This window comes from Sparus aurata, chromosome 12 (assembly GCF_900880675.1).
Source record: "Sparus aurata chromosome 12, fSpaAur1.1, whole genome shotgun sequence".
NCBI lineage: Eukaryota > Metazoa > Chordata > Actinopteri > Spariformes > Sparidae > Sparus > Sparus aurata.
The window spans coordinates 7996668-8021521 of record NC_044198.1 but is presented as its reverse complement, the minus strand read 5'-3'; the positions used below and the strand labels follow the sequence as shown (position 1 = coordinate 8021521).

The 24854-nt window shown below is 41.4% G+C and overlaps 1 protein-coding gene across 2 annotated transcripts in view; it reads right to left on the bottom strand.

The window, feature by feature from the left end:
• Nucleotides 1–24854, bottom strand: part of lrrtm4l1 (leucine rich repeat transmembrane neuronal 4 like 1) — a 70168-nt gene that overhangs the window by 30200 nt on the left and 15114 nt on the right. The window contains exon 2 of one of the 2 annotated variants that reach the window (XR_003986104.1): nt 11386–13082. Coding sequence is in view for 1 of the 2 variants with exons in the window: in XM_030434887.1 (XP_030290747.1) it covers nt 11452–13082 (1631 nt within the window). In the remaining variant the exon portion in view is untranslated. The remainder of the gene's footprint in view (nt 1–11385; nt 13083–24854) is intronic. The other variant, XM_030434887.1, reaches the window with a different exon arrangement.

The following is a 24854-nucleotide window of genomic DNA, read 5'->3' as shown; positions in this document are numbered from 1 at the left end:
ACACACACACACACACACACACACACACACACACACTTTCAAAAATCTGCTATAGAATCTCTCCTCTGTGTTTCTCTTGTGATATCCAGTAGAACATAAGATCCCTATTTGTCTTCGCTGCAGGGCCAAGCTGAGCTCCAGATGCTGCTAACAATACACCGCTCATTGGGGTCTGCGTTGACTATGTACGACTGTATCTCCACGTGCGTGATAGGGAGGAGCGCCTGGGGTGCAGAGGCACGTTTACAGCATTTCACTACATGCATCATCATCATCATCATCCGGCGCAGGCCTCTGCAGGGACGACTTCTTTTGAGGATGACCCAGCAATCGAGGGAAGAGGGCATGAAATTGCACCTCTGAGATGGTTTAGAGGTTGTTGTGCTGGATAAGTGGAAAGACTCCTCACGGAGGGGCTCGCGGGCATTGACGTCCGAGCAGCTCTTCTCACTGTCCGCGTTTTGAAAACAATGACGAATGGAGACGTTTTTTTTCTGTTTCTGTTTCCGGAAAAAAATTACCAAAACACTTGAGCCAAGCAATGAAAAAACATATATCTTGTCTTCATTAGCCCCCTGTTGCCATTAATAGTGGCTCATTTATGGCTGAAAGCAGTCTCACAGTCTTGACTCCCACTCAAGTGTAACATGCTGGGATTTTATTAACCGCATTGAACAGAAACAGAAAGCTTTCCATAAACTATAAAAACCTCTTAATAATTCAGTCTTTTAAAACTCTTATCTCGCTTGATCACTGAAATTATGAATTTAATAATTCAAGGCCCGAGCGGATTTCATGATACACACATTAAAGCTGCTGTTTCAGAGCCTGGTAGGGATGAATTCGGGAGGAGGAAAAAAAAAAAGCAAAGGACTTAACTGGAATCGGGAATATGACGCCTACTGTATATTCATTGAGATATCTCTCTGCCGCGCACGCCTGCTCGCACTTAAGCCCTTAATGGTTCCTGAAAACTGATGAGGTAAAGGGGAGAGGGAGCGGAAAATGAAAGTGTTCTTTTAAATGTTTTTCAGAGGGAACGCCTGTCGAGTGGAACGGAACTGGAGGGGAAAATTAGCCAGGGGACATGCAAAGTGAGCGCCGCGGCTGGCTGTGTGACATCCTTCTGTCTTCAAAGCTGTCTGAGTGGAGGAGGGGAGCGGGCGTAGCATCTCCAAGAGGCAGCGAGCGCTTGAGGAAAAGACAGGAGAGAGATGGCAAACTCAGATCGCTTTTTTCGGTCCCTAACAAGAGACAGTCACAACCCCGGCGATGTAGTGCTGATTTTACTTGGATTGCTCATGCAACTGTTTTTGCCACATTTATGCTGCACCAAGTATTTCCATCCATTTTTCGGGGTTCTTTCAGACACGCACGTGCTTTGGTTAAATTTCACCCAACCCATCAGATAATTTCAGTGGTGTTATAATTGCTGATCATTATGGACACTTATCGAGTAAATTAGGCAGGAGGAAGGCGAACATGAGACTAAAACAAAAGGATATAAGAAAGGGATGAAATGATGACGTTAAGAAGGAACAAATTAACAAAAAAAAGGGTGCAGCACCACCATTACATTAGATGATACAACTGGGTGCTTTATAATAGTCTATAATAGCATTTTATTTTTTTTGTTCAATGTGTTCAATTTGAAATTATTTTCTATGTGAAATGTTAGCAGATATGTATTATAGCCACAAATGTAAAGTAAATTGAATCGATTAACATACATTTAGTCTTTTATCATCTCCAAATATGTGATCTGGGGCACTTCCTCTGGTTGAAAAGGCAAAATGTAGGCCCACAATGGCACCAGAATACATGAAATGAAATGTACTCTATTAAAAGATTTCCGAGGGGAGAACTCATGACCCTCTTTTAAAATTGTCCCACCTGGGTTTTAAATGCTTCCTACGCCCATAGACACTTACAACTGACACTGCAAAGATATGTCATTTTATCCCAGTTTTGTATTATTTGCCATCGCATTTGATGAAAATTGTGACATAAATGCAAAGGCTTCTTTCTGTCGCGTTCTCATACCTTTTATAGGCGGCTGCTTTGATGCGTTTATGTGCACGCAGCTTACACTTGGCTTACCCCGCTGAGGCAGCGGTGGAATGACACATTCGCAATTTTCTGCAAATTTCAAAAGCGCCCCCGTCTCTATTCAGCCGCTGGTAACAGCAGTGATGCAGGTCAGAGCGCTGATGCCCTCCCCTCCCCAACGTCAACTGACACAGATGGCTGCTGACACTGAAAGTATGAAGAGTGACTGAGGTGCTGGGAAGATGATGCTATATAATCATTAATATTGACAGGCACACTATGCAAGATTTGTTGGTTGCTGTTTGTAAAAACACTAATTGAAGCTCAAAAAGGGAGAGTGAGCAGCAGAGACAGCTGGGAGAGGGAGCAGCAGGGTAGTTGGACTAGGCAGTGAATCAGGGAAATTAAACATTATTTTTTTTATTACGTGATGGCGGTTACATTCTAAAGAACAAAAAACAATCCTGTGGGAAGGTGCATCAATGCCTCATTGCCAGCTCTTGTGTGAGTGGCCGCTGGCCAGCCCTGTTTCTTTGTGTGTTGATCAGCTGCACCCCTAGCCATGTTCAGACAGACACAGTCCTGGCATATCAGCGGGCTGAGGGGTTTATATGAAGCAATGTCTTCATGCAGAAACCTAGACATGCCATGGGGGAAAAAGATTTCAGGAGGGCTTGGCAAAATAGGTTTTTGAATCTGAAATACCTGAATACTTAAAGTGGAAACAGACAACTTTACCCCTGCCATAGCATTTCCAACCGTATAATTGTTGGTGCCGCTGTAGCAAACACAACCTGATCGTTTTTTGTTTCTCTCTGAGCAGCAAATACCAGCTCACCACCGGCCAGCTTCATTTTCTTGGGAGTTTTCGTGCCGAGTGGCAGACAAAATTGCTTAGTGAGAGGGGGGTTTATAGGAAACCAATCTTAGCACAGATGGTGTCATTGTTCTATAGCCATTACTCTACAGAGGGTGATTAAAACTGCCCAGAACATCATTGGAACCCATCCACCAAGCATCAGTGATATCGATGAAGTGCGATGTCTGCACAGAACCCAAAGGATACTAAAAAAGAAAACACCCACCCCAGCCACAGTTGGTTCACCCTGCTTCCATCTGACAAAACATAAAGAACTATCTGCTGCCGTACCACCAGACTACACAGCAGCTTCATTCCCCAGGCCATGAAGCTCCTCAAGTCATCATCAACACTATAAAAGAGATTGTTTTGTTGTTTTTGTAGCAAAAAGGACTCAAATCTAGCTTTGTTTTTTTAAAACCTTGTGTTGAAAAAGTTACAGTTACCATGTTACCACTCTCTATATAAAAAACATAATGTTTGTTTTAGGAACACTACTGGGAGGCTACAGAAAGATATAAAATCCCTCAAAAACACAAAAAAGTGGACCTTCTCATGAAGGTAAGTGATAAATTGCTGTTATTCATGAACAAAACTAATGGATGTGTTTTAACAAAAGTTATGTTAGCTAGTAAAACGGACTGCATACCCACACTACTTGACAGACTAGTTTGCTGAAAAGTACAAACTGACCAGTGTAGTACATTTATTTCAAATAAATATATAACAGTGGACAAACAGGACACACCTTTTTCCATTGAATTGTAGTGCTTCACAGTGCTGGTTCGAATCCCTGCTCCCCCTGCTGTATGCCTAAGTGTCCTTGAGCAAGATACTGAACCCCGAAAAATTGCTCCTGATGAGCAGTTGGCACCTAGCATGGCAGCCTCCGCCATCAGTGTATGAACATGTGTGTGAATGGGTGTTTTAAAGCGACTTTGAGGAATCAGTAGAGTGAAAAAGCCCTATAGAAATGCAACCATTACCATTCCTCTAATTCATAAATGTAATTTTTAAAATATTTTTTTATTCAAATTAAGCTTTTTTTAAATTGCTTCCATTTCATGTGAACCACGGCTGTTATCTAACCACAGTTGACATGGGAAATCTCCTCTTCGATCATCTTTTTCCATTTCTCTTTACTTTATCCATGAGGCTCTGGTGGTCTCTTAAAAAGAGGATATAGTTTTAAATCCAGACCTTAAATCAATAAAACAAGCTCCATTTATGAGGGAAATATTCCATTTAGTGTTGGAACATGAGACAGATGTTATCCTGAAAGCAATTACGCCACAGTTCCACAGAGCAGTTGTGGTTGAAATACAGATACCACTGAAGAACTCACTATGGCAAGAACACTAGGTTTTTTCCCACAGCTCCTAATGCAGCCGCTTCTTTCTAAAGACATTCCCGTCTGTTAATGAGACTTATTTTTTAACTGCTAACGTAGTTTATCAATTCCTGAAGCACACCACAGTGTTTTATCTGCTCACAAATGAAGACTCTAAGCTTATAAGCACAGTCAAGACTTACTGTAACACAATCACATGGACCTTAAACTCTCTAGTGCCACATAACAATTTAATAGAAATCTGAGAGGGGGGCTATAAAATAATGTAATTTCATGTATATTGGAGCCAAACTTTATACCGCACCATGGATTGTGTATTTGGCATATCTTAAATCTCGAGTGTGGTTCACCCACATCCTTATTTGAATAGGTCTAATCAGACTGTTTTTGTCTGATTAGACCTTCAAATGACACTGTGGGTGTGTAAAGACTGAGCTTGATTGACATTTTCTGACTTACACATTCACTTAATGACAGCAGAGTGGGGGGAAACATGCCAACAGCCTGGTGGTTTACTGCCATTTTCTATTTTGAGTCACACCAGTAAAATAAAATGTGACTGTTATCTTATTGTGTTACCAATTCCTTAACAAGCTAAACTGGATGATTTATTTTAAAATTTGGATTTGTGATTGTTGTAACCTATTCTCCTCTGTTCAGTATATCGGCTTTGCAAACTGCACCTAACTTAGTAAAAATACTTCAGCTTTCAGTTTGTTTTGTGTTTATTGTTAATAGTTTATCGTTTGTTTCGGTATGCAGTGTTTTTAAAATTTTTTATCATGTTTTTAACATTTTATCCAAACATTGAAAGATAATCATTTACGGCATCAGCTAGCCATGCGCTTCCATTGGGTTGCTACGGCTCGTTTTCATCCTCGGTGCTTGGTAGAACTTCCAATAATGAAAGTGTAAGCGAGCGGTATAGCTGCGACCTCATTGCTGGTCAAGTCGCAAATCAGAGAGAAGGATGTCTGATTCTACTATTATGTGTATGTGCTGAGCTTTTTTTAGGAAGCCAGCCACGCTAACTGACCGGCTTACCTCACTAGTGTTAAAAACACTATATACGAAAATGAGCGGTAAACTTTATATACAAGTTGAACTGTGAAAAGGGAAATGTTTTAACTAAGTTATGGATGAAAAAGCACAGGGACAACTCTAGATGTTTATTGTAGATTTGACACCAGTAGCTGAAAGACGTGCAGTTCCTTAAGAGGATACGGCACGCTACAGTGTGCACTTGGAGAATATAGAGCGCTGCAGAGATGACATATTTTAAGGACAACAGGGAAGTTAGCATTGCCCTGGTACCCTCGACAAAAGGCCTATGGTATTTGTTTTAATTGGATTTTGGATTATTAAAGAGTTTCAGATACTTACGCATTTTGTTAAGCAAGATAATCTCTACAAATGACCATCACTTTTATGATTTTTTTAAGTGCAACTACAATTGCCAGAAGTAAAAAGCGAACTGTAGGCTGTTAATGAACCACATTGTGGTCGCATGGCGTAACAACCACCAAGAGTCTTACTGCACTATTCTATACATATTTTCCAATAAATAAATTAATCCACAAGGTGTGAAGTTAGAGTTAGAATAGCTTGCAAATAAAACTGTCCTTCAAAGGCTGAGTTGAGATGCTATTACAATTACAATTTAAATGCATATTGTTTTCTACCGGTATAAAGCTCCAGGCCTGTATTTGTTTAAACATGTTTAAAAATCAGATACAGTAACAGAATTGCTTGTTATTAAAGTGCTCTGAGGAAGATATTACAGAATGGGTACACTTGACATTACTCAATAATCACTCAAATGTAATCTCTGATAACAGCTACTTAGTATGTCAAACGGCACAGAAGTTGCATCCGACAATGTTTTGATATTATTCAGACTACCCTGTGATACAGCTGACAGCTGTGCCCCGGAGCTGCTTGAGCTTAATTTCATGTTAGCTTCACAGACTGACAGGACTGAATCCTGGAGGTCCTGACTGAGCAACAGATGAAAAGCATGAAACAATGATATTATTGCATGATATTCTGGCTCTTACTCTCATGCACTGGGCGGGCGTCTCATCATCTGTTAAACAGGCTCCACTTGCTTATTGAGAAAAATGTATTAAACTCTCTTGCGTCGAGGTGGATCGACAAATAGCACACACTCAATGCACCACAAACGTTAACTAGTCATTGAAGTGCAGATGCCCAGCAGCTGAGTGAAGGCGGGTCAGACGGTGTCACCACAAAAAGCCTCCAACAAAGATAGTAAACTAAGTAGGAAGAAGGAGAAACATGAAAGGAAAGAGGAATGGAAAATGACAAAGGAGACTACAACAGAAAGGGATGAGATGAAGAGGTAAAGAAGAAAGAGGAAAACTAAACAAAAAGGGATGGAGGCTATAAAGGCAGGAGCTGTAGCTGTAAGCTTGGATTTTTTATTATTATCTTTAAGTCACAACTGTTACTGCAGTGCCAGCTTTACATTAGATGATACAACTGGGTACTTCGTAATGGTGTGAGGTTAGGATATTTATGCAATAGCAAAAGTCACTGTTGGTGATTCACTGTCTCATTAGTTTAGATATTTTATCAAATTTGTTGGTTCTATGTGGTGAATTTCAAGTTATTTTCAATTTGAAATGTTAGCAGATATGTATTTTTATCCAAACAAGTAAAGTGCCTGATGAGCCTCTGCCACAAAACTATTAGAAATTAGTCATTGAATACATTTCCATATTTCAATATCTTCAACTTTCTCTGGATGAAACTCCTAAATGTAGACCTACTGATAACTTTTATCATGCTACCACAGCCAGACAAAGTGTTAAACTGGTCTCAGTGTCTGACCTAAACGCATAAAGCAGAGAAAACTGTGTGGAAGTATTTCAATCTAACTGCATTTGGAAGCATATTACAGCCTTCTGCTTGTATAAGCATTGCTCAATGAAATGTAATGTTAATGTACTGGCTTACTTAAAGTCTTTTATGAAGCAAAAGTTGATCTATGTGCTCCATAGTACGCAAAAAAAAAAAAAACTGTTGTGTTCGTACACCCCTGGCAGTGGAGAATTCCCTCTGTGCTACAAGGCTGCAGCAGTATGGACACAGGTCTGTCAGATTGAAACAAGCTGAGTTTTTCTTCAACCACAACAGAGTCAGATGAAGTTTTGTCAGGGGGTGGAGTGGTGTGTGTAGGCTTGTCAGCTCTTTCGCTGGAGTTCAATAATCCACACGCTAACGCTGAATGGTGATGATGTACTCCACTCTGCAAAGCAAATAATCAAAATCTTAACTCTAAAATGGATCCAAAAACAGGCCTTCTTTAAAGATTAACTTCTCTAAAGTGATTTGAAATCGTAAAAGACAAAAACCTCCTGTCTTATTTGATTCAGGCACTGTTAAATATGTAAGATACAGCTCCTTGGTTTGCATATTACACTCTTTAAAATATGTTTGGGATATTGACATAATTAATTGTACAGCCATACCATATGTAAATGTATGCTCTCTTTTAAATGGCTGATTGTGTTACTGGATGTGCTGATGTCTACTGTCCGTGTGTCTGCAGCTAATGGCTTTGCCGACGTTTCAGGACCACTTGGTATGCACCTCAATTGTTCTTTTCTCGAAGTAAGAGATATTGTAGCTGTCAGAAAATCCAAATAACTCCGCCTGGAGACGACCTGAAGTGTATTTACCGCTCACATTTACATTCTGCACAATGTGAAATGAATGGGGCATTAGTGAATGAATTTTGGTGATCTCAGCAAACTCCCTGCAATGCTGCATCCAACTTCAGCCTGGCAGAAGTCTAATCAGCCAGAGTAAATGATAACACCTGTCTGGGTTTGCAGAGCCTATTAAGTTAGGAGTCTCTAGCCTCAAAACCTTCAGGACCAGTGCGAAAGCGGAAACCGTATCCTGCTGGGCACTGACACCATTCTGTGCCAGTCTTGACAATACCTCACTGAATCCTAGCCGCAGCCGGGTAAATGTGTTGTGTTGCCTTTTGTTTTTCCACATTGCCATCCGCAGGGACTGCTGGCGCTGCACAGGGCCATAATGAAAGGCACAGCCAGCTGCGCTGGCCTGCAAGGTGGCACTTTCATCAAACTAAACGAGGCTTACGCCAGCTTCTCAATTATTAAACGGCTGAAATAAGCAACAGCGTAGACCCCACCCCCCCACCCGCAACAAAATGCTGTGACACCCGTCAGTGATGTTGAAAAGGAAAGATTGTTTTTGAGATGATGAGATTTGGATTAGGGTTGCGTCGTGAGAGACAATACACTGGCGCTGCTTGCTCCAGAAATACTTGCAGTGGTTGATGAGAAAATTAGAACGGCGCTTTTGTTTTGTAGCAAACTGCAGTTGAGCTGCTTGTTGGTGCCAGATGTATGACTAACACAGCAGGATCATACATAACACGGCCTGAGATGGGTGCTTATACCTTATTTAGGTCCCAGAATAGATCAGTATGTCATAATCTTAATTTGTTTATGACATACTATATATTTAGCAGAGAGCATAGCAGCAGCCTCAAATTGATTATACATGAATGACAGGTTGGGGACATATCTAATTTATGTGTCTTTAAAAATACATCATGTTGTTTTATATAGTCTGCAAAGCAGAAAACTTGGACGCTTCCATCCAATTATGAACATCAATAATCCCAAAATTAATCATCTGCAATGGCAGAGTATTTTTACCCAAGTCCAGTTGGGACTGTTGAGTCGAACTTATTAACTCTGAGTTTAGAGAGGCACAAAATCAACATACAGATGAAACATCTGCCCCCTGTCAGTTCCAGAATACGCACGTCCAAGTTGAACTTTGCCGCTTATACTGCCAAAAAATCTGAACTCTGAGAAAATGGCCTCGCACCGCACAAACTTGCATATTTGGTGTTAAAGCAGGGTAAGCAAACTGCCGAGCCCACACATTGAGCAATGCACACAGACTTTAGTTCTTTCTTCCTGCCAACTGCATTTTCAGTCTCTGGAGAGACAGATGCCACTGGGCATGCTCAGGGAGTCAGCTCTGTGTTTACAAAACCAAAGGTATCATTACTGTACAGTATGTATTTTCAGTAGTTCTTGGGTGACAATGCAGTTCTGTGGCATGCCCTACAACGAACTGTGGCTCATCTCATCTCACAACATAACAATTTTCCAATCATTGAAAAGAGAAATCTTCTCAAACCTGCCACAGAGACATAAGCTGCAATTGAAAGTATGTAAGTGGAAATTCTGAATGTCTGAAAGGAATCTGCATGAATAGCTTTCTAATTGGCTATTTTATATTGGTTTGGCCCTTTAACCACCACTGTTGTGTACCCTTTTGAAGTATTCCTCCACTCAAAGAAAGCCCCTCTCACTTTTGATTGCTTGATTAGCTGCTACCTTAGACTGCAAGCACAAATTGCAGTTGCAGCATGTTTGTTTCCTTTAAGCGGTACATCACAGTGCCGCAGAAATCCATTTGGTCTGATAATACTGCTTCTCACCCGTGCCTTTAAAGTGACAGATATTATATATAATCATAATCCACAACAATCACAACAATAGCTCCAAATTTTGGGGCAATCACGGAGGTAAACTAATTGCCTTGTAACTGCCAAGCTTTGAATAACGATAATGAATCAATAATGAATAACAATGTGCCTTGCCTTATATAACTACATCATCCAGCACATGGTAATCAGTAAATTCAGAATTTCACAAAGTATCCTTATTTGTTGAACATTTGGATCAGTTTTTTTTTTTTACTACCACTGTATAATTTACTGTACCTTCACAATAATGAGATAAGACAATTTGGCCCCACAGTAGGGAACATACCTTCTTCAAATTTAGCACATTCAGTCGTCTTTGTGAAAACGGAGTCAAAGCTATCATAATTTCCTCCAATTAGGACTATTTACAGTGACAGAGCTGTTATCATACCCCTGCGTGTCAGGTATTTTGCTGCATTTTTGTTTAGTACTTTTTAAAACGTCTAAAAAAAAGAAGCAAAAACAACTTTTTATTAACCTCTGTCAGACCCATTGGTTAATCTGCCATAGCTGTACACTCATTTTCTTAAAAAAGCACGATTCCTGAGCACAAATAAAGACGACCCACTAGTGTTCGGGCTGGGGATTGTAATTACTCTGGTTTATAAATATATTCCCTATCACAGCGGAGGGATCAACATTTAAGCCATGACATAAGCTTTGGGATTACTGTACTGCCTCGCCTCCATGCAGGTTACCATAAATCTTACCCCACAAGGAAGGGAGTGTGTTCCAGAGGTATCCAGGTTTACACTAAAGGGCTGCTACCCTGCACATTCATACTTCGGGCCATGCAGATCACAAACCCTTGCCATCTTTAAAGGATGTAATGAACAAGTTAACATGCTCTTCTTTTTAGTGCTATGAAAGGCACCTTAAACTCGCCTGGACCGCCACGCAAAAACTGTCAAGTCTTAATCAATACCAGTGCACTTAATCCACCCTCGCTGTGAATTTTGTACAAATTGACAACATTGTGTCTTTCAAATTGAATAGACTTATGGCAATTTGGAATTTCCATTTTCAGCCTGTAACTTCCATTACAAGAATAAGTTCTGTAGACACACAGTTATGTAGCAGTGAATCTTATCCCATCTTGAACATGCACACACAGATGCGCACACACAAATGCACACACGCAAACAATCAGTGCAGTCCAAACAAATTGCTTAAAACATGTATGATCCATGCCATGCTGAAGTGGGGAGGTGTTTGCAACACAGTTAGACAGTATCCAATTATTCATGGACCCTTGACGTAGACAAACCATGAAAACATTTGCAAAAGGAAATTTAGATAACAAATGAGAGGAAAATATTTTGTTGCAGAACAGTAATTAATGCCACACACAATTAACCTCAGTGCTGAACCCATGTTGTAGATTGCTTCCCCTGGACCAGATTAGTTGTTTTCTATTTACCACTTTAGGGGTTTGACACTAAAGCCTGAATAATTGGAGACATCTAACATTTGAAGTCAAGCGTGTTATGAACAAAGAGTCAAGGGTGCTTAGCTGTGATTCAACAGTGTCTTGTTACAGGGCATACTTGATAAAGGATTTACCTCTCTGTTGAGCCTTTGTATTTTGATTTTGAGTTTTTATTTTTAGGCTGATGCGATGGATCATACCTCACACTCCCTGGAGCCAGAAATTGTGCAAGTGCAGGAACCAGTGCCATTGCCTAGAACCTCCAATGCCTCTGGTGTGGCAGCAGGGTTGTAGCTCATGTAATACTCTTGCAGCTGGGAGCTCAGGTTCTGCTCTGGCTCTGGACTCTTTTTGCGACGCTTCCGCCCCACCATGGATCGCTGGTGCAGCAACCTGGTTGCACCTGGATAGCGCCGCCACAGCACATAGATAATTGTCAAGAGTAGGGACATGCTGAAGAAGAGTGCCACGCTGCCCACCACCACTTTGTGCAGAGTCATGTGCTCCAGTTCTGGGGGTGGTATAGGAGTGGGGCGAGTGCGAGCAACTGAGTCTCTTGGGTCTTTGCTCATATGCCCTGGAAAGGTAGGATGAGGAATAGGTCGAGGTCTGAATGGTGGAGGAGGACCAAAGGTATTGGTTGGTGGCATAGGTGGAGAGCCACTCGTAGGGGCATAGGTTGGTTCAGCGGTTGCTTCAGAAATGAGCTCAGACATTGGTGAGGGGGTTTCTGTCAGAACGTAATCAGTTTCCTCGCAAATACCATGACTCCTGGTGGCTTCCATAATTTTTTCTCCCTGGAGATACTTTGGGCTGCTGCATATCATGGTGGTGTCTTTACTTCCTCGAAAATTCCTCAACCAAGCCACAAGTGGGCAGATGCCAGTTCCACAATCCCACATGTTCCCAGCAAGGCTGATGGTGGTTAGTGAGATCCATGCTGACACTGCCTCCTGAGACACATTGGACAATTTGTTGGATTCCAGGTTAAGGACTTGAAGATTGGGCAAGCAGTGAAACACAGCTGGGTCCAGGGTCTGGATTTCATTTCCAGAAAGATCAAGTTTCTGCAGTGTATACCAAGTCCACGGAAGGCCCTGGTTGACCACCCTAATGCGGTTCCACTGCAGATAGAGCGATCTCAGATTAGCTAAGCGTGGAAACAGAAAAAAGTTGATCCGTGAGAACTGGTTGTGTTCCAGGTGCAACTCCATCAGCCTCTGTAGCCCCAAAAAGGTGGTACGGGTAAGAGCCTTGATTCGATTGTAGCCCAAGTCTAGAAACTCCAAACTTCTGCATTCTAGGAAGGCTCGAATTGGGATGTTGGAAAGGCCATTTGAGCGTAAGTGTAGGTTTTGTAGCTTTCGTAAGCCATGGAATTGCCCCGGCTGCAGGATTTCCAGTTTGTTGTATGACAGGTCCAGACTACGAAGATTGGGAATTCCATGGAATGTTGAATTATGCAAGGATGTGATCCTGTTGGAGCTCAGTATTAGCTCTTTAAGCCTGCGGACCCCCTGGAACGCTCGGCTGTCAACAGCTGAAATCTGGTTGTGGTCCAAGTATATCCAAAGAAGCTGGCCGAGGTGAGCAAATTGATACGGTAGCAGGGTGTGCAGTTCATTGTAGCGCAGAGAAAGGCCTTGGCAGCCTACTGAGACATTTTCTGGGACATCTACAAAGCCAGCTGAATCACAATGGACGGTCTTTCCCTCGCAGCGGCAGCTATTGGGGCAGGTGCGCTCACCAAAGCTGAGCAACAGGGGAGCCCGCAAAAGGAGGAGGAGAGGAAAGAGGAGGTGTGTCAGTCGTCCATCACACAGCAATGAACCTAGAAGAGAATATAAGACAGAGAGACACAGAAGAGAGAAATTTAAGGGCTGAACTCAAGTTCAAGTCATTTTTACGAAAGTGTCCAAATACGCTGAGGACAAATCAATAATTGTGCATCCTCTTTCAAGCAAAAATAACTCACAGCTTTTCAAACAGATTAACAGTGTGAGAAGGGTTTTTTTGTTAAATATTCATGTAAAAGCTGACTGCAATCTATTGGCGTTTTGAAAAAACGTGAAAAGAACAACAATATATTCTAACCTACGATCATAGATAATGACTCTGGTTTCTTCAAAAGTGAACTTTCTGAGATGCTGCTCTTCGCAAACATATTAATATTCTAATTATAAAGCTTCTCAAGGGTAGAGACCATCTGGATAAACATTCTACACATCTGCCGAGGGTTAAGACGTCGAGAGACTCGCGGCTTAAATGTAATCAACGGAGAAGACCAAGGAGTAGCGGTAAAATGTCAGAGTACTGTTTTCTGTTTACTGTAGCACACGCTCTCCACACTCAGGTTTGGAGATCTGCCATGATTTACAAGTCGCTTTTGACTGCTATGTCCGTTTAAAAAAAGAATTGGATACATGTGTCACTGTGTTAAAGGAAAATTAGGCCCTTTTCTTACTTCACAGTGAGATATGCTCTAATAATTCTTACTCTCCTTCCAGAGTTGTCAGCACTCTCCGTCTCCTTTTTCTCAGACAAGCTAGACCACACCATGCCCCATTTTAAGAAGGTTTAACAATCCTCCATCCACTTGAATATTTAATATAAAAGGACACTGGGGTAATGGCACCGCTATAGTCCCAAAATCCATTAACGGACAAGATTCCAGGGTCTTGACCTTTACACAGACTTTTCAGTTTCTGAATAACTAAGTTGGCATGAATATAAAGTTTCACTCTTGTAAAAGGTTTGGAGGATGTGATCCAACTCCACTCATGGTCCACTCCAAATTTGTAATCTTAAATTACCTGGTCCTTTGTATGATCCAACTTAAAAAGGAACAGAAACAACAGATCATCTGAATCTAAACTTTTGTATAGAGCTGTATAGAACAAGTAAACTCTCTTGAGGCCCCCCCCCCCCCATATACAAAGTCCTCTGATTGTAAGACAATGCAGCTGGACAATGTGAGCTGGACTCACTCTGAGTAAGGCTCATACAACAGATTTTCCTATCTGAGGACAACGCTGCCTTTTAATGACTTTTACCCCACCTCGATCCTGGGTCACACTGTCCGCACTAGCAGCATGTGACAGCTGCGGGTGGGTATTGGTAGTGATCAATAATGATGATAATGTGATTTTCCTTTACCCTCATTAAAAGACTGAGAGCGAGAGAGAGAGAGCATGTGGGGGAAAAAACTGCCATTCACCAAATGTGTATGTTCTGTTAGTATCTGTGACATATTCTACAGATGATGAAAAACGCTGGTATGCTGTCGAAATGCCAATCCACAGATCATCTTAAGGTCTATTTTTGCCGAGAACCACATACATAATGCAGAATAAAACAGGCAAGATGCTGAATCTCTAGATTATGTGCCACTGCAGCCCCTACCCTACACAGCTTGCGTAAGCCACAAGGCTCGCGCAAGCTGTGTGGCTGCTCTGAACTGTTTACATGTATACTGAAATGAAAAGCAAGAGGTTCTGCCACGCACGCGCAGGCAATGTGGACTGGCTATCGGGCACATGTCTGCTCTCAGCAGCTGCTTTGCTTTTAAGACCTTCGGATTTGACAATTAACAATGAGGAGCCAGTCTGCGGCTGCATAAAGGGTGGAAGGGTGTTAATTATGTTTGGACAGGCTGAGACGGCAGTGTTTCTGAGTAAGAAGTGGGTGAAGGCAGAGACGACAAGCAGCATTGTGGAGATGTATAAGGCAGCAGTCGGAACAGGAATCAAATTTTTGTTTTCTTAATATTATAGGGGGTTTCAGGGTTTATTGTTTGGTATGGTGGTAAGTTTTTGTGTGTGTGTGTGTGTGTGTGTGTGTGTGTGTGTGGGAGTGAAAGTTATGTACTTTAAGGGAGAGGGAGAAAACATTTCTTAAGTGGGGGGTTTAAAATACGTTGGAGAAAAACTTCCAACTTGGGTATCTTACTGTATTAATCATGCTATAGGAAATCCATTCATCCATCCATTATCTGAAACCACTTATCCTTTTCAGGGGGGCTGGAACCGATCCCAGCTGACATTGGGTGATGGTGGGGTACACCCTTGATAATTCGCCAGTTCATCACAGGGCTGACATATAGAGACAAACAACCATTCACAATCACATTCTCACCTTAACTTTTTTGCATTTCTTGGACTGTGGAAGGAAGAGAGAGAGCGAACCCATGCAGACACAGGGAGAATGTGCAAACTCTGCACAGACAGGCCCTGCCCCAGCCATATTATAGGTAATTACATTGTACAATTTTATGTACTAGTATTTTATCACATATTGGATGGTTGCTTTTATTCAGTTTATGTTTAATTAATGTTTTTGTTTTTTTCTTGTTGCGTTCTTATTTTCTCTGCATATTTTAAATACAAGCAAAGAATACGGTCACCTTTGTCTTCCTTAACACGCCAGTTGCCGATTTGAGAGAACACGTAATATACTGAACAGGGGAATGATATTCCTCAGGAAACATTAGCATTAATTCATGCATGCTTAAGTAACTTATGAACAGTTGACCTGCTGTAAGCCGTCCCAGATCTGTGCTTGGAAGTAGCTTACTACTTTTTAGGGCACACACATTTGTACTACTACACTTCTGAGGACCCTCACTGACTCAATGCATTCACGAGCAGCTAAAAATTGGCCGTGCACTACTACAAACCGAACCCATAAACCCTCATCCAAACGTAACCCTCACCTCAGCCATTAAAATAAGTCCTAACCCCCAAACAGCCATTCATAGAGGTGCTGACTGCACAAAATGTCCTCACTTTGTGAAAATGTCCTCTCTGCCAATGGGTCCCCACAAAAAGTGAAAGTAGGAAAGCACTTGCATACACACACACACACAGCCTAAATGTTGTGTTTTCTTTTGTATATGCATAGGAAGCCACTGTTTGACTTTGGACCAGGTTTTTAAAAGGACAGCAAGTGAATGACATGAATACAAAAACCAAAAATGCATCAACATAGTGCTAGAATGTGCAACATAATTTTGAGAGAGATACATTGCGTTCTGAAACTGTGTGGAAGGACAGACTGATGGTAATAAAAAGACACAGACCGACAGACTAAAGTTAAGATGGTAATTGCGTTAATTGATGATGCAAATTGAAAGTCCTCACAAAGCTGTAAATATCAGTATAGTGTAAATGTTCAGTAAAATCTTGGGGCACTATGTAACAGTTTGGAGCAATTAACATGAATAATAACTTTTTATTGGCCGTGTGTGCGGACTGTAATGTGACGTGAAAAATGAGAACTTCTCCGTTCCTCTTGGTGGCCTATACATGCCTCTGGACGATTTGTTAGTTAGTTAGTTGTTATATGCTCGAGTCCAGTCCAAAGAAAGCGATGGACGTTGTAGAGATCGTTTTCTCAGTGCCTCTCTGCTCCGCAAACAGAGACCAACGGTAACTAGCAAATGGCGCATGCTAATATCAACTAACGACCGGCTTCCAGTTCCACAGAGCCCCTTTGATATAAAACAAAGCTCCGGGACAGAAGTATTTCATGTACGGAAAGAAATCAAAGACAGTCCAGTCTGTGTGCTAGTGTGCTAACCTGCTGATCTGGGCTGAAAAGAAAAAAAAAAAAGAAAAAAGAAAAAGACTTCCTGTGTTGTGTTGTCTTGTATATAGTCTGTGCAGGGCACATTATTATGCATCATTATACTAAAACCTGAGCAGCGTGATACAACGCTGTGACAACTGTTTCTTTAAATCAGTGGCAAACACGCATCGTCTCTTTTATTGCAATATATATTACTGCCCAGCAGATATATCTGTGTCAGTGTATGTATTTTCCAATATCAGCTAATGTGAAAGTTTTTGGTTTTAGAGAACATGATGCAGAAAAATATGCTTGAGGTGATTTATCATTCTTACATTTACAGTGAAGTCTACTGTTTTAGTTAACTGATGTAATCTGAGTACGTTCATTGCTTAACTGTAAAATATAAACTACATACACTGTCTTGAAGGGTTTGAAATTCAATAATATAATAACAGTCACACTCTGTCTGAGGCAGAGTAAAAAACGTGGTTGAGATCCGGGTGAGACCTTCAGAAGGTGGTCTTGAGACCGACACCAATCTCGAGTACCACGACACCACTGTACATAATGTATGTACCTTAGGTTAGTTCATTTAAGGCAAACGGCGTGTTTAATGAAACCCAACACAGTAGTTTTTTTGCCTTAATGCAATCAAACAGAGACAGTATGACAAAAGTCCACAAAACCTGGCGCTGGTACACTCCAACCATCATGTTGTTCTGGTAATGACCAAATACGCTGTTTGGGAGTCGAAGGCAATCTACCTATTCAGTTGTTATAGTATGAGGATTATTGCACTCTGCTGTACTCCGGCACATTTAGATTTGTTGTGAGTCATAAAATTGCCAAGCAAAGAACAAGCACAACAAAGAGGGAAATGGCCTGGTAAAATTTCATGTTTTGTTCCAACATTTTCCACTGCGTTTTACTGCCTTTGCCACTTGAATGTCTTCAATGCTGCAATGAATCCGGGGTGGAACAGTTAGCAACATTTGCAAATTTATATATATTTGGTTTGTGGCCTACAGCTCATATTTATTGGAACACCGTGGATGGAAGCTTTATGTGGTAGTTATAAGTGCATGAATGAATTAGGGGTATGTGCGCTAGAGCATAAAATTGCACGTCTTAATGGACCTGCTCTATTTAAAGGATTTGCTCTAAAGCAGTTACCAATTACAATCCATTATCTTATAATTTTAATAATACACAGTGTCAGGAAATGATTCATGTGCATCATGACAGACCAACATGGCATACCCAAGCAGTAGTTTAAATGGCAAAAATTGTCAGATCCCAAACTTGTACACCATTAATTCTGAGATTTCCTAATTACTAACAACCAGACCGACAACCGCATATTGTGTTGTACTAAACTTTATGTTTAATGTGAGTCAAGAAGAGGAAGAATGTGCCAGAATGCAGGCAACAAAAAAGGCAGCAGAAGGTCTAATGACTGTGAGTCTACGAGAAAGAGTGAAGCTATATGAGTGTGCTATAAATAAGAGTCCTCCAAGCAATTGATGCACCGCCACTTCCATCACCTCCATTAGGTGCTCTGTGGAGTGGCCAAGCATCCACGGCACTATACACAGTCATCAGTTCTCCCTAAATGATAATCCCGTTGGAGCATTTAGAAGAGTCTGTTGTGAACCCCTCAGGGAGACCCTCACCACGTTGTATCACGGAAACTACACTCGCGTTCCTCTGCCCCTAAAAAAAAACTGAGAGAGGGAATCATACATATTTTAGAAGGGCAGAAAAATGCCAGGCTGTGCGATGCGATAGAAAGCCACAACACTCAGCCACTGGCTCATTGACGCCTCCGCAGGACAGCATCTTTAATTAGCACACACTGGTTAAGCATGGATTTTTGCGGAGACAGAAGAGTAATGAAAGCCCACTGGACATGTGTACACCAGGCTCCCATGGGAGGATTTACAGAGCAGGATGAGGAGACTTGTCATTAACGCTAATCCACTCATGAAATGTGATATTCTGAGCCACAGGTTTTCCTCTGCTTAACGCATCAGATTGTGTAATGTGGCTATCATGCATTTGTTGGCCATAGTAACTCTGCACTCACCACCCTCTCTCCGAGAGATTCAGGGGAACGATGACTCATCCTGAACAATGTATAATGGGGCGAACTGGGGTTCCCTCCTACATGTTTCCAAATTAACATGACTTTTATATGAATCATTTCAAACGCTGAGTCAGATTGAGTGAGAACATAAACGACCATTATAGCGGCACGTACGGCCTTGTGTTACGGAGTGAGCTCCACAAACCCTGGATGGGTTTCTCTTTTCTGGCTTCACTGACCCTAACAGTCGAGATCATGCCAAGCGGTCACATGAAGCTGTGATTGCAAATATGGCCAAGTCTACTAGCAGTGGAGCAGAATACTTTAACAAGAGCAAACTATCAGACAAATAGAGGAAGACGTTGCACACAGAATTAAGTCTTAAAGCAACATAGATGTAGAAGTAAAGCTGATATAAAAAATTGCTGTTGAATGCGTTAATTCATAGGCAATATCACTGACCATCATTAGCACACAAGATAGCAGATTTTAGATTAGGCTACATTTGTGTATTCCATTGAATTAAAGGGGCACTATGAAGTTTTGGAGAATAAATTCAAACTCAGAATTGTAATATTATGTATTATTATATTATTACAACTGATAATAAGGCAATAAACAAACTCATAAATATTTATTTAAGGTCCCTTGAAGCTAGAAAGGTGGCAGGGTCCACCAAATATGACCAAAGTAAACCTGTATGAAACAGTGCTGTCCTTTCAATGTCAGTCAGTTTATTTATATAGTTTGTTCATAACATAAAATAGTGAGTACATGCCTTCCTCTTCCGATTCAAATTTCTTCCCCTAAACTACATGGTGCTCCTTTAACGTGCTGCCTTGATGTATTCTTATGGCGTGTGAGTGGCAGTCATTTTTAGCTTTATTCTTTCAGCTGCAACCCCCTGCAGTGTCAAACGCACTTGAGTACAAATCCAAAAATAAATAGAAAAAAAAATAATTCAAAGCGGTTGCCTACTTTCATATCTTACAGTCATCGGGGTCTCAATCCGTCTTTGTTAAAATCATAATCCTCGCAAGAGCTCCACGGGATCTTCTATGAATGATGAGGCTCTTTTCCAGGGTATTGATTGGTCGTCACGAGGCTGTGCATTTACATGTGTTGATCTTTCATCTCTAACATAACCTGCTGCAGGGCTGGCAAGGTGTGCAGAAAAGGTTACCATGGTGATTTACCCCAGAAAGAAATGAACCCGCTCCGTAACACTGAGAACCTAGAATTAACCCTGAAGCTGCCTCGCCAACCACAAATCCAGCTCAAGTAGTACATTGTTTGACACGTGTGAGGCTGTGGATCGCTTAATCCAGGTTTCAAGTCCAGGGATCAGACTGAGCTCCCAATACAGTTAGGTCTGGGCTCCCATGAAAGCAGTAAAATCATACATTTGTGGGGGTCACTATTACATTACCAACAATAAGGTTTTTTTTTTACTATGGTGATTAAAAATGGTTAAAAGAATCTACGAAACATTCTCACATGAATGACAGTGTCCACGGAGGTCTCTCTCTCTTGGGTGTGTGCCATCATACCTTTTCTCATTTAAATTACATTTTTTTTTTGTGATCTACTTTACAGGATTGCTGCAAGAAGTGGGCAGCTGTGTGTGTGCATGTGAAAGCCATGGACATGGATCAGGTAGTGTTGTGAAGTCACTTGAAACGGCATTGTCCCAGACTTGCTTACACATCGTGTGATTTTAAGAGTTGTTGCATCATGATGAAAAACTCAACAAACTTAAGAAGAAGGATATGCCAAATTTTAAATAATTGGTGCCTCTCTGTAAAATCGGCATTAAATACAACACATGAAGATGTTTCTTTCCTGTCTGCTTCTGTGTCTGAAGTGTGTCTCACCTCCCAGCAGCTGTTTGAACAAACTGTTTCAGCTGGTTTCCCCAGTTACACCAAATTTGTAGAAATTATAGAGAAGAATATACCATATTGACCCTAAATGTGTGAAATTTTACAAATCCAGTGAACAGCGAATGATATTGGTTACTACTTTGGAGAACAAAGTGGAAAAAGCCACAAGACTCCCTTGAAAAAAAAAAACGCTCAATTTTGAGACTTGTTGCTTTAGAAGATTCTGTGTAAACTTTGAGAAACTCTGGTGGATCTTAAAATAATTTAACGCCTTCTTGCTCATTCGGCAAATGTTATACATGAATATATTTCTTTGTTTGTGTAAAAACATTTGCATATAGGTATACAGCGAGGAAGTGAAATCCATTCACACGAGACGCATTTAAAGCCAGGTGTGAACTGACGGGCTCGCTGTCCCTCAGAACACACCTGTATGGCTATCATCCTATTCGTCTATCTGTCCCCTAATGTAAGTTAGGGTAAGGGTGCGTTCCCCCCAAACATTATTATTACAAATCAATAGTCGGATAAGTCCCAAGTCATTTTTTCTTGGGCAAGTCGAGTCCCTCGTTCAGGCAGTCGGGTCCCAGGTCAAGTAACGTTTTCCCTACTTAGGAAACTTTGGTCTAACCTGCAGTGTCTGGTCTAAAATAATTAATAAAAATTAAAGTATTTGTACATGTCAAATAATTACAATTATTGATGAGACTTTTCAATTACGGACACTTTGGGATGACAGCCGACCCGACCAACAACCCTAAAGCGTCAGTATGTGACGAGTTGTCAGGAGAATTTCTAAAAAGGGGGAGTGCTTTTCATGTTTCTTATTATAAACTGTATATATTGCAGGCAGTAAACAATTTACTTTGCCACACAAATGTGGACATTGAGCGTAGACGGGGAGAGCCTGTGAGGAGCACCTTTACTTTGGATGCCAAGTTTCCAGCTGCCTAGAAGAAAAAAAAACACCGCCTGTTTATTGACCACGATGACACGATGGAGAAAACCCCAAAACAAGAGGCAGCTTCCAGCAACAATCACTGGAAACATGTGACTACACTTTTTTTTTACATCAAAACCTAAAAAAGACACCAGTAAATGACAAAGCTGTTGCTGTGCCTGCTGAAAAACAGAGCTCTCCGCTTGTAAAAACTCTTCTTCCAACCTCCGGAAAGCACATTGCTGCTAGCATGAGCAACGTTAAGGTTAGCTAGCTGGCCCAATCCGCAATTACTCGTGACCAGGTGCTTTTCGTTTTTTTCAACAAACGCTTATTTGAATTTTATGGTATTTTTGCGATGTCTTCTTATTACTTCGTGGACCTCAAGCTCGTCCTTTTCTTACAGTAGATTTCTTCCAGGATGACAGCGATGATGAGCTCTGCAATTCGAATTAATTTAGTTGCAGAGGTAGAATCCCTTTGTCCGTGGACATGTCTATTTTCAAAGTCTGGCGTGAACATGTCCCACTCTGCAACAAACATTTTCCCCCTCAATGGATTGCAGAGACCAGCGAGCGCAGGGACGCCACAGGTTTCTCTACGGTCCAGTTGCCTTTGTTCTTTATCCTCCATTCATATGTCTCCTCTTCCATTTGATTCGGGCCTCTCGCCTGGGTGCTCTGAATAAATATGGTAAACGGTCACTGCGAAGAAACTGGCTTGTGCAAGTAAATGGCAGAAAGCGTGTGGAGAGGGGAGAAGTGATGTCCAAAGTCCACCCACGGCAAGGTATAAAATTTTTATGGAGCTTTTTTGCCTGTGGCCCATATCAAGAGAGACACTTCACTAATAAGTAATAATTGAGCCATAAATAAAATGAGCTGGAGAAATAAAATAATTTGGGGGATTTTATTCCACTGGGGAAACTTCCACTGCCTGTAAGTGTTCGCAGCGGCATCGTGCGTGCATTGCTTGCCGCCGTTCACAAGACGTAGAGAGCAAGTTGTTCTCGTACTTCACAAGAAGTACAAGTTAGCTGCCGGGTAATGACACAGTTTTGCTGTTAGGGATAAAAGAATGAGCAGGTTTTGACAGCCGCCTCGTTTCTGCTCATCTTCAGGGCCAAATGTGCTAAAAGCATCTGACGCCCGTCTTTTGAAGTACACCTATTGTTTTAAATGGCGGACCGCATGCCAGAAGCATTATGCAGCGCGTCAAACTGCCTCGGCAGTAATGCTCCGACCTGGTTTTGATTCGGGACGTCAAATGAGGTCCCGGTGACCATGGTTGCTTTTTTTGAGATAGCACAGCTGAGGTGCTGCAACCCCGTGCCTCAAAATCTCTCATCAGTAATGACCAAAATTAAGCTTTTGCGAAAACCTGTGGTATTTAAGTAAATGTAAAAATGTTCTGTTGCGATTGTGAGGAGGCAGGAGACTGTTAGAACAACAGAGTTCTTATTTTTGGTTTGTCACTAAAAAAGGAGTGCGAGTAGAACATGTAAACGGCGATTTTTCTCAAATTGCTGCCGATTCTATGGTGTTGGCTTTGTCAAATCTTACGCCTGCTGGGGAGCCATAGGAGCATTGAATGACACGCTTCAATTTTCGCTCTCAGTGTGTGTGAGTCTTTTGTATGGGCGGATAAAAGAAATCTAAGAATCGATTCACAAATGTCAAAAATCCGTTTTCTAAGTGTTGATTAACAGGGTAATGTTGGCGGAGCGAAGAAGGCAGACCTGAACTGTGTGGTAGCGCTGCATCGGGACAATTTTAAATGCGCACACGCTAGTTACCCATCGTTCAAAAAAGGCAGTGGTTGCGATCATTTCTTTTTATTTAGTTTATTTATTAATTACCTTAATGAGGCTTTTTTATGGCGTCACGAGACGTTATGATGTAATATTGATGGAGCAGGAGCAGCGGTCAGCAGTAACTGACGAGAACGGCTGACAACATGCTGAACAAGCTCTGTGCTGAAGAAAATAACTCATTGTTTATAACGTTCAGTTATTGCTGCTGTTAACTTTATTTTCTTAAATTTGTTTAAAGGGCTGTAGATCATTTATCTTAAATTCCAGTTGTGTTTCACATTGAATTTCATCAGATTAAGCAAAAGGGTGAAAATGTTGCCCCTTCTTTATTCCTTGAATCGAGAATCGCTCAAGAATGGAAAGCTGATTAAGATTTAAAAAATCGATTCTTGATCCACCATCCAAGAACCAGAATCGAATCGAATCGAATCATGAAACTGCCGAACATTCCCACCCCTAGACCTTCATTGTCTTTTGACATTGGTCACATGTATTTCTGAGTGTATGCTTTCCCTTTTGTAAAAGATTTTAAATTATATTGGTGTATTGGTGTTTTAAAATCATGTTCCAGTTGCTAATTGGTGATAAGGGCAAGACAGACGGAGCTGCCCCAGATGTACTGTAGATCCCTGTGCAACCCTCTTTCTGATTTTAATTCTAGTCCGCACCGAGACGTGTTTGAGTTTATTTGTGTGCAAATCATTTCTATTTTCAGAAGCTGTAGGAGGCCTGCACAGATATATATACACATTGTTTTGGGTGGGTCCTCGTCACGACACATCTCTACAACCAAGGTGGCAGGTGCAAAGTTACCACGAAAAATAGAGCCACAATATATACAGTACAGGGAAATATGGTTGAAATTCACCCGATATGTACTTTCCGACCCCACGTGTGAAGGGATTCTTGGCAGTGACACCAACATAGCCTCAAAGACAAAATGAAGCGAAATAGATCTTGATGATCGACTCAAGTCTTGTGCTAATGGGAACAGATTTTTCAGTTTTCCAGCTGAGCATTATGCATCGCAGACTACACATGCCACACTTTGTCCAGCTTTGAAGTGATTTAGGAAGCTGAAATGCTAAATTAGAAAGTAAAAAAAAGAAAAGATTCATCAAAATTATACACAATCTGTACTCTCGTGTTCGCCGCAGGGCAAACACACGAGGTCGGAGCCTTAAAAAAAAAAAGTGCTGCAGCGGTGGTTCAGACGGGCAGCGCTATCTGCTCCCCCTCTGGATCTGATCTCATGTGGTAAGCTGCACACACACGCACGCACATCTGTTTACCTGGCACTTCTTAGCCGAGCA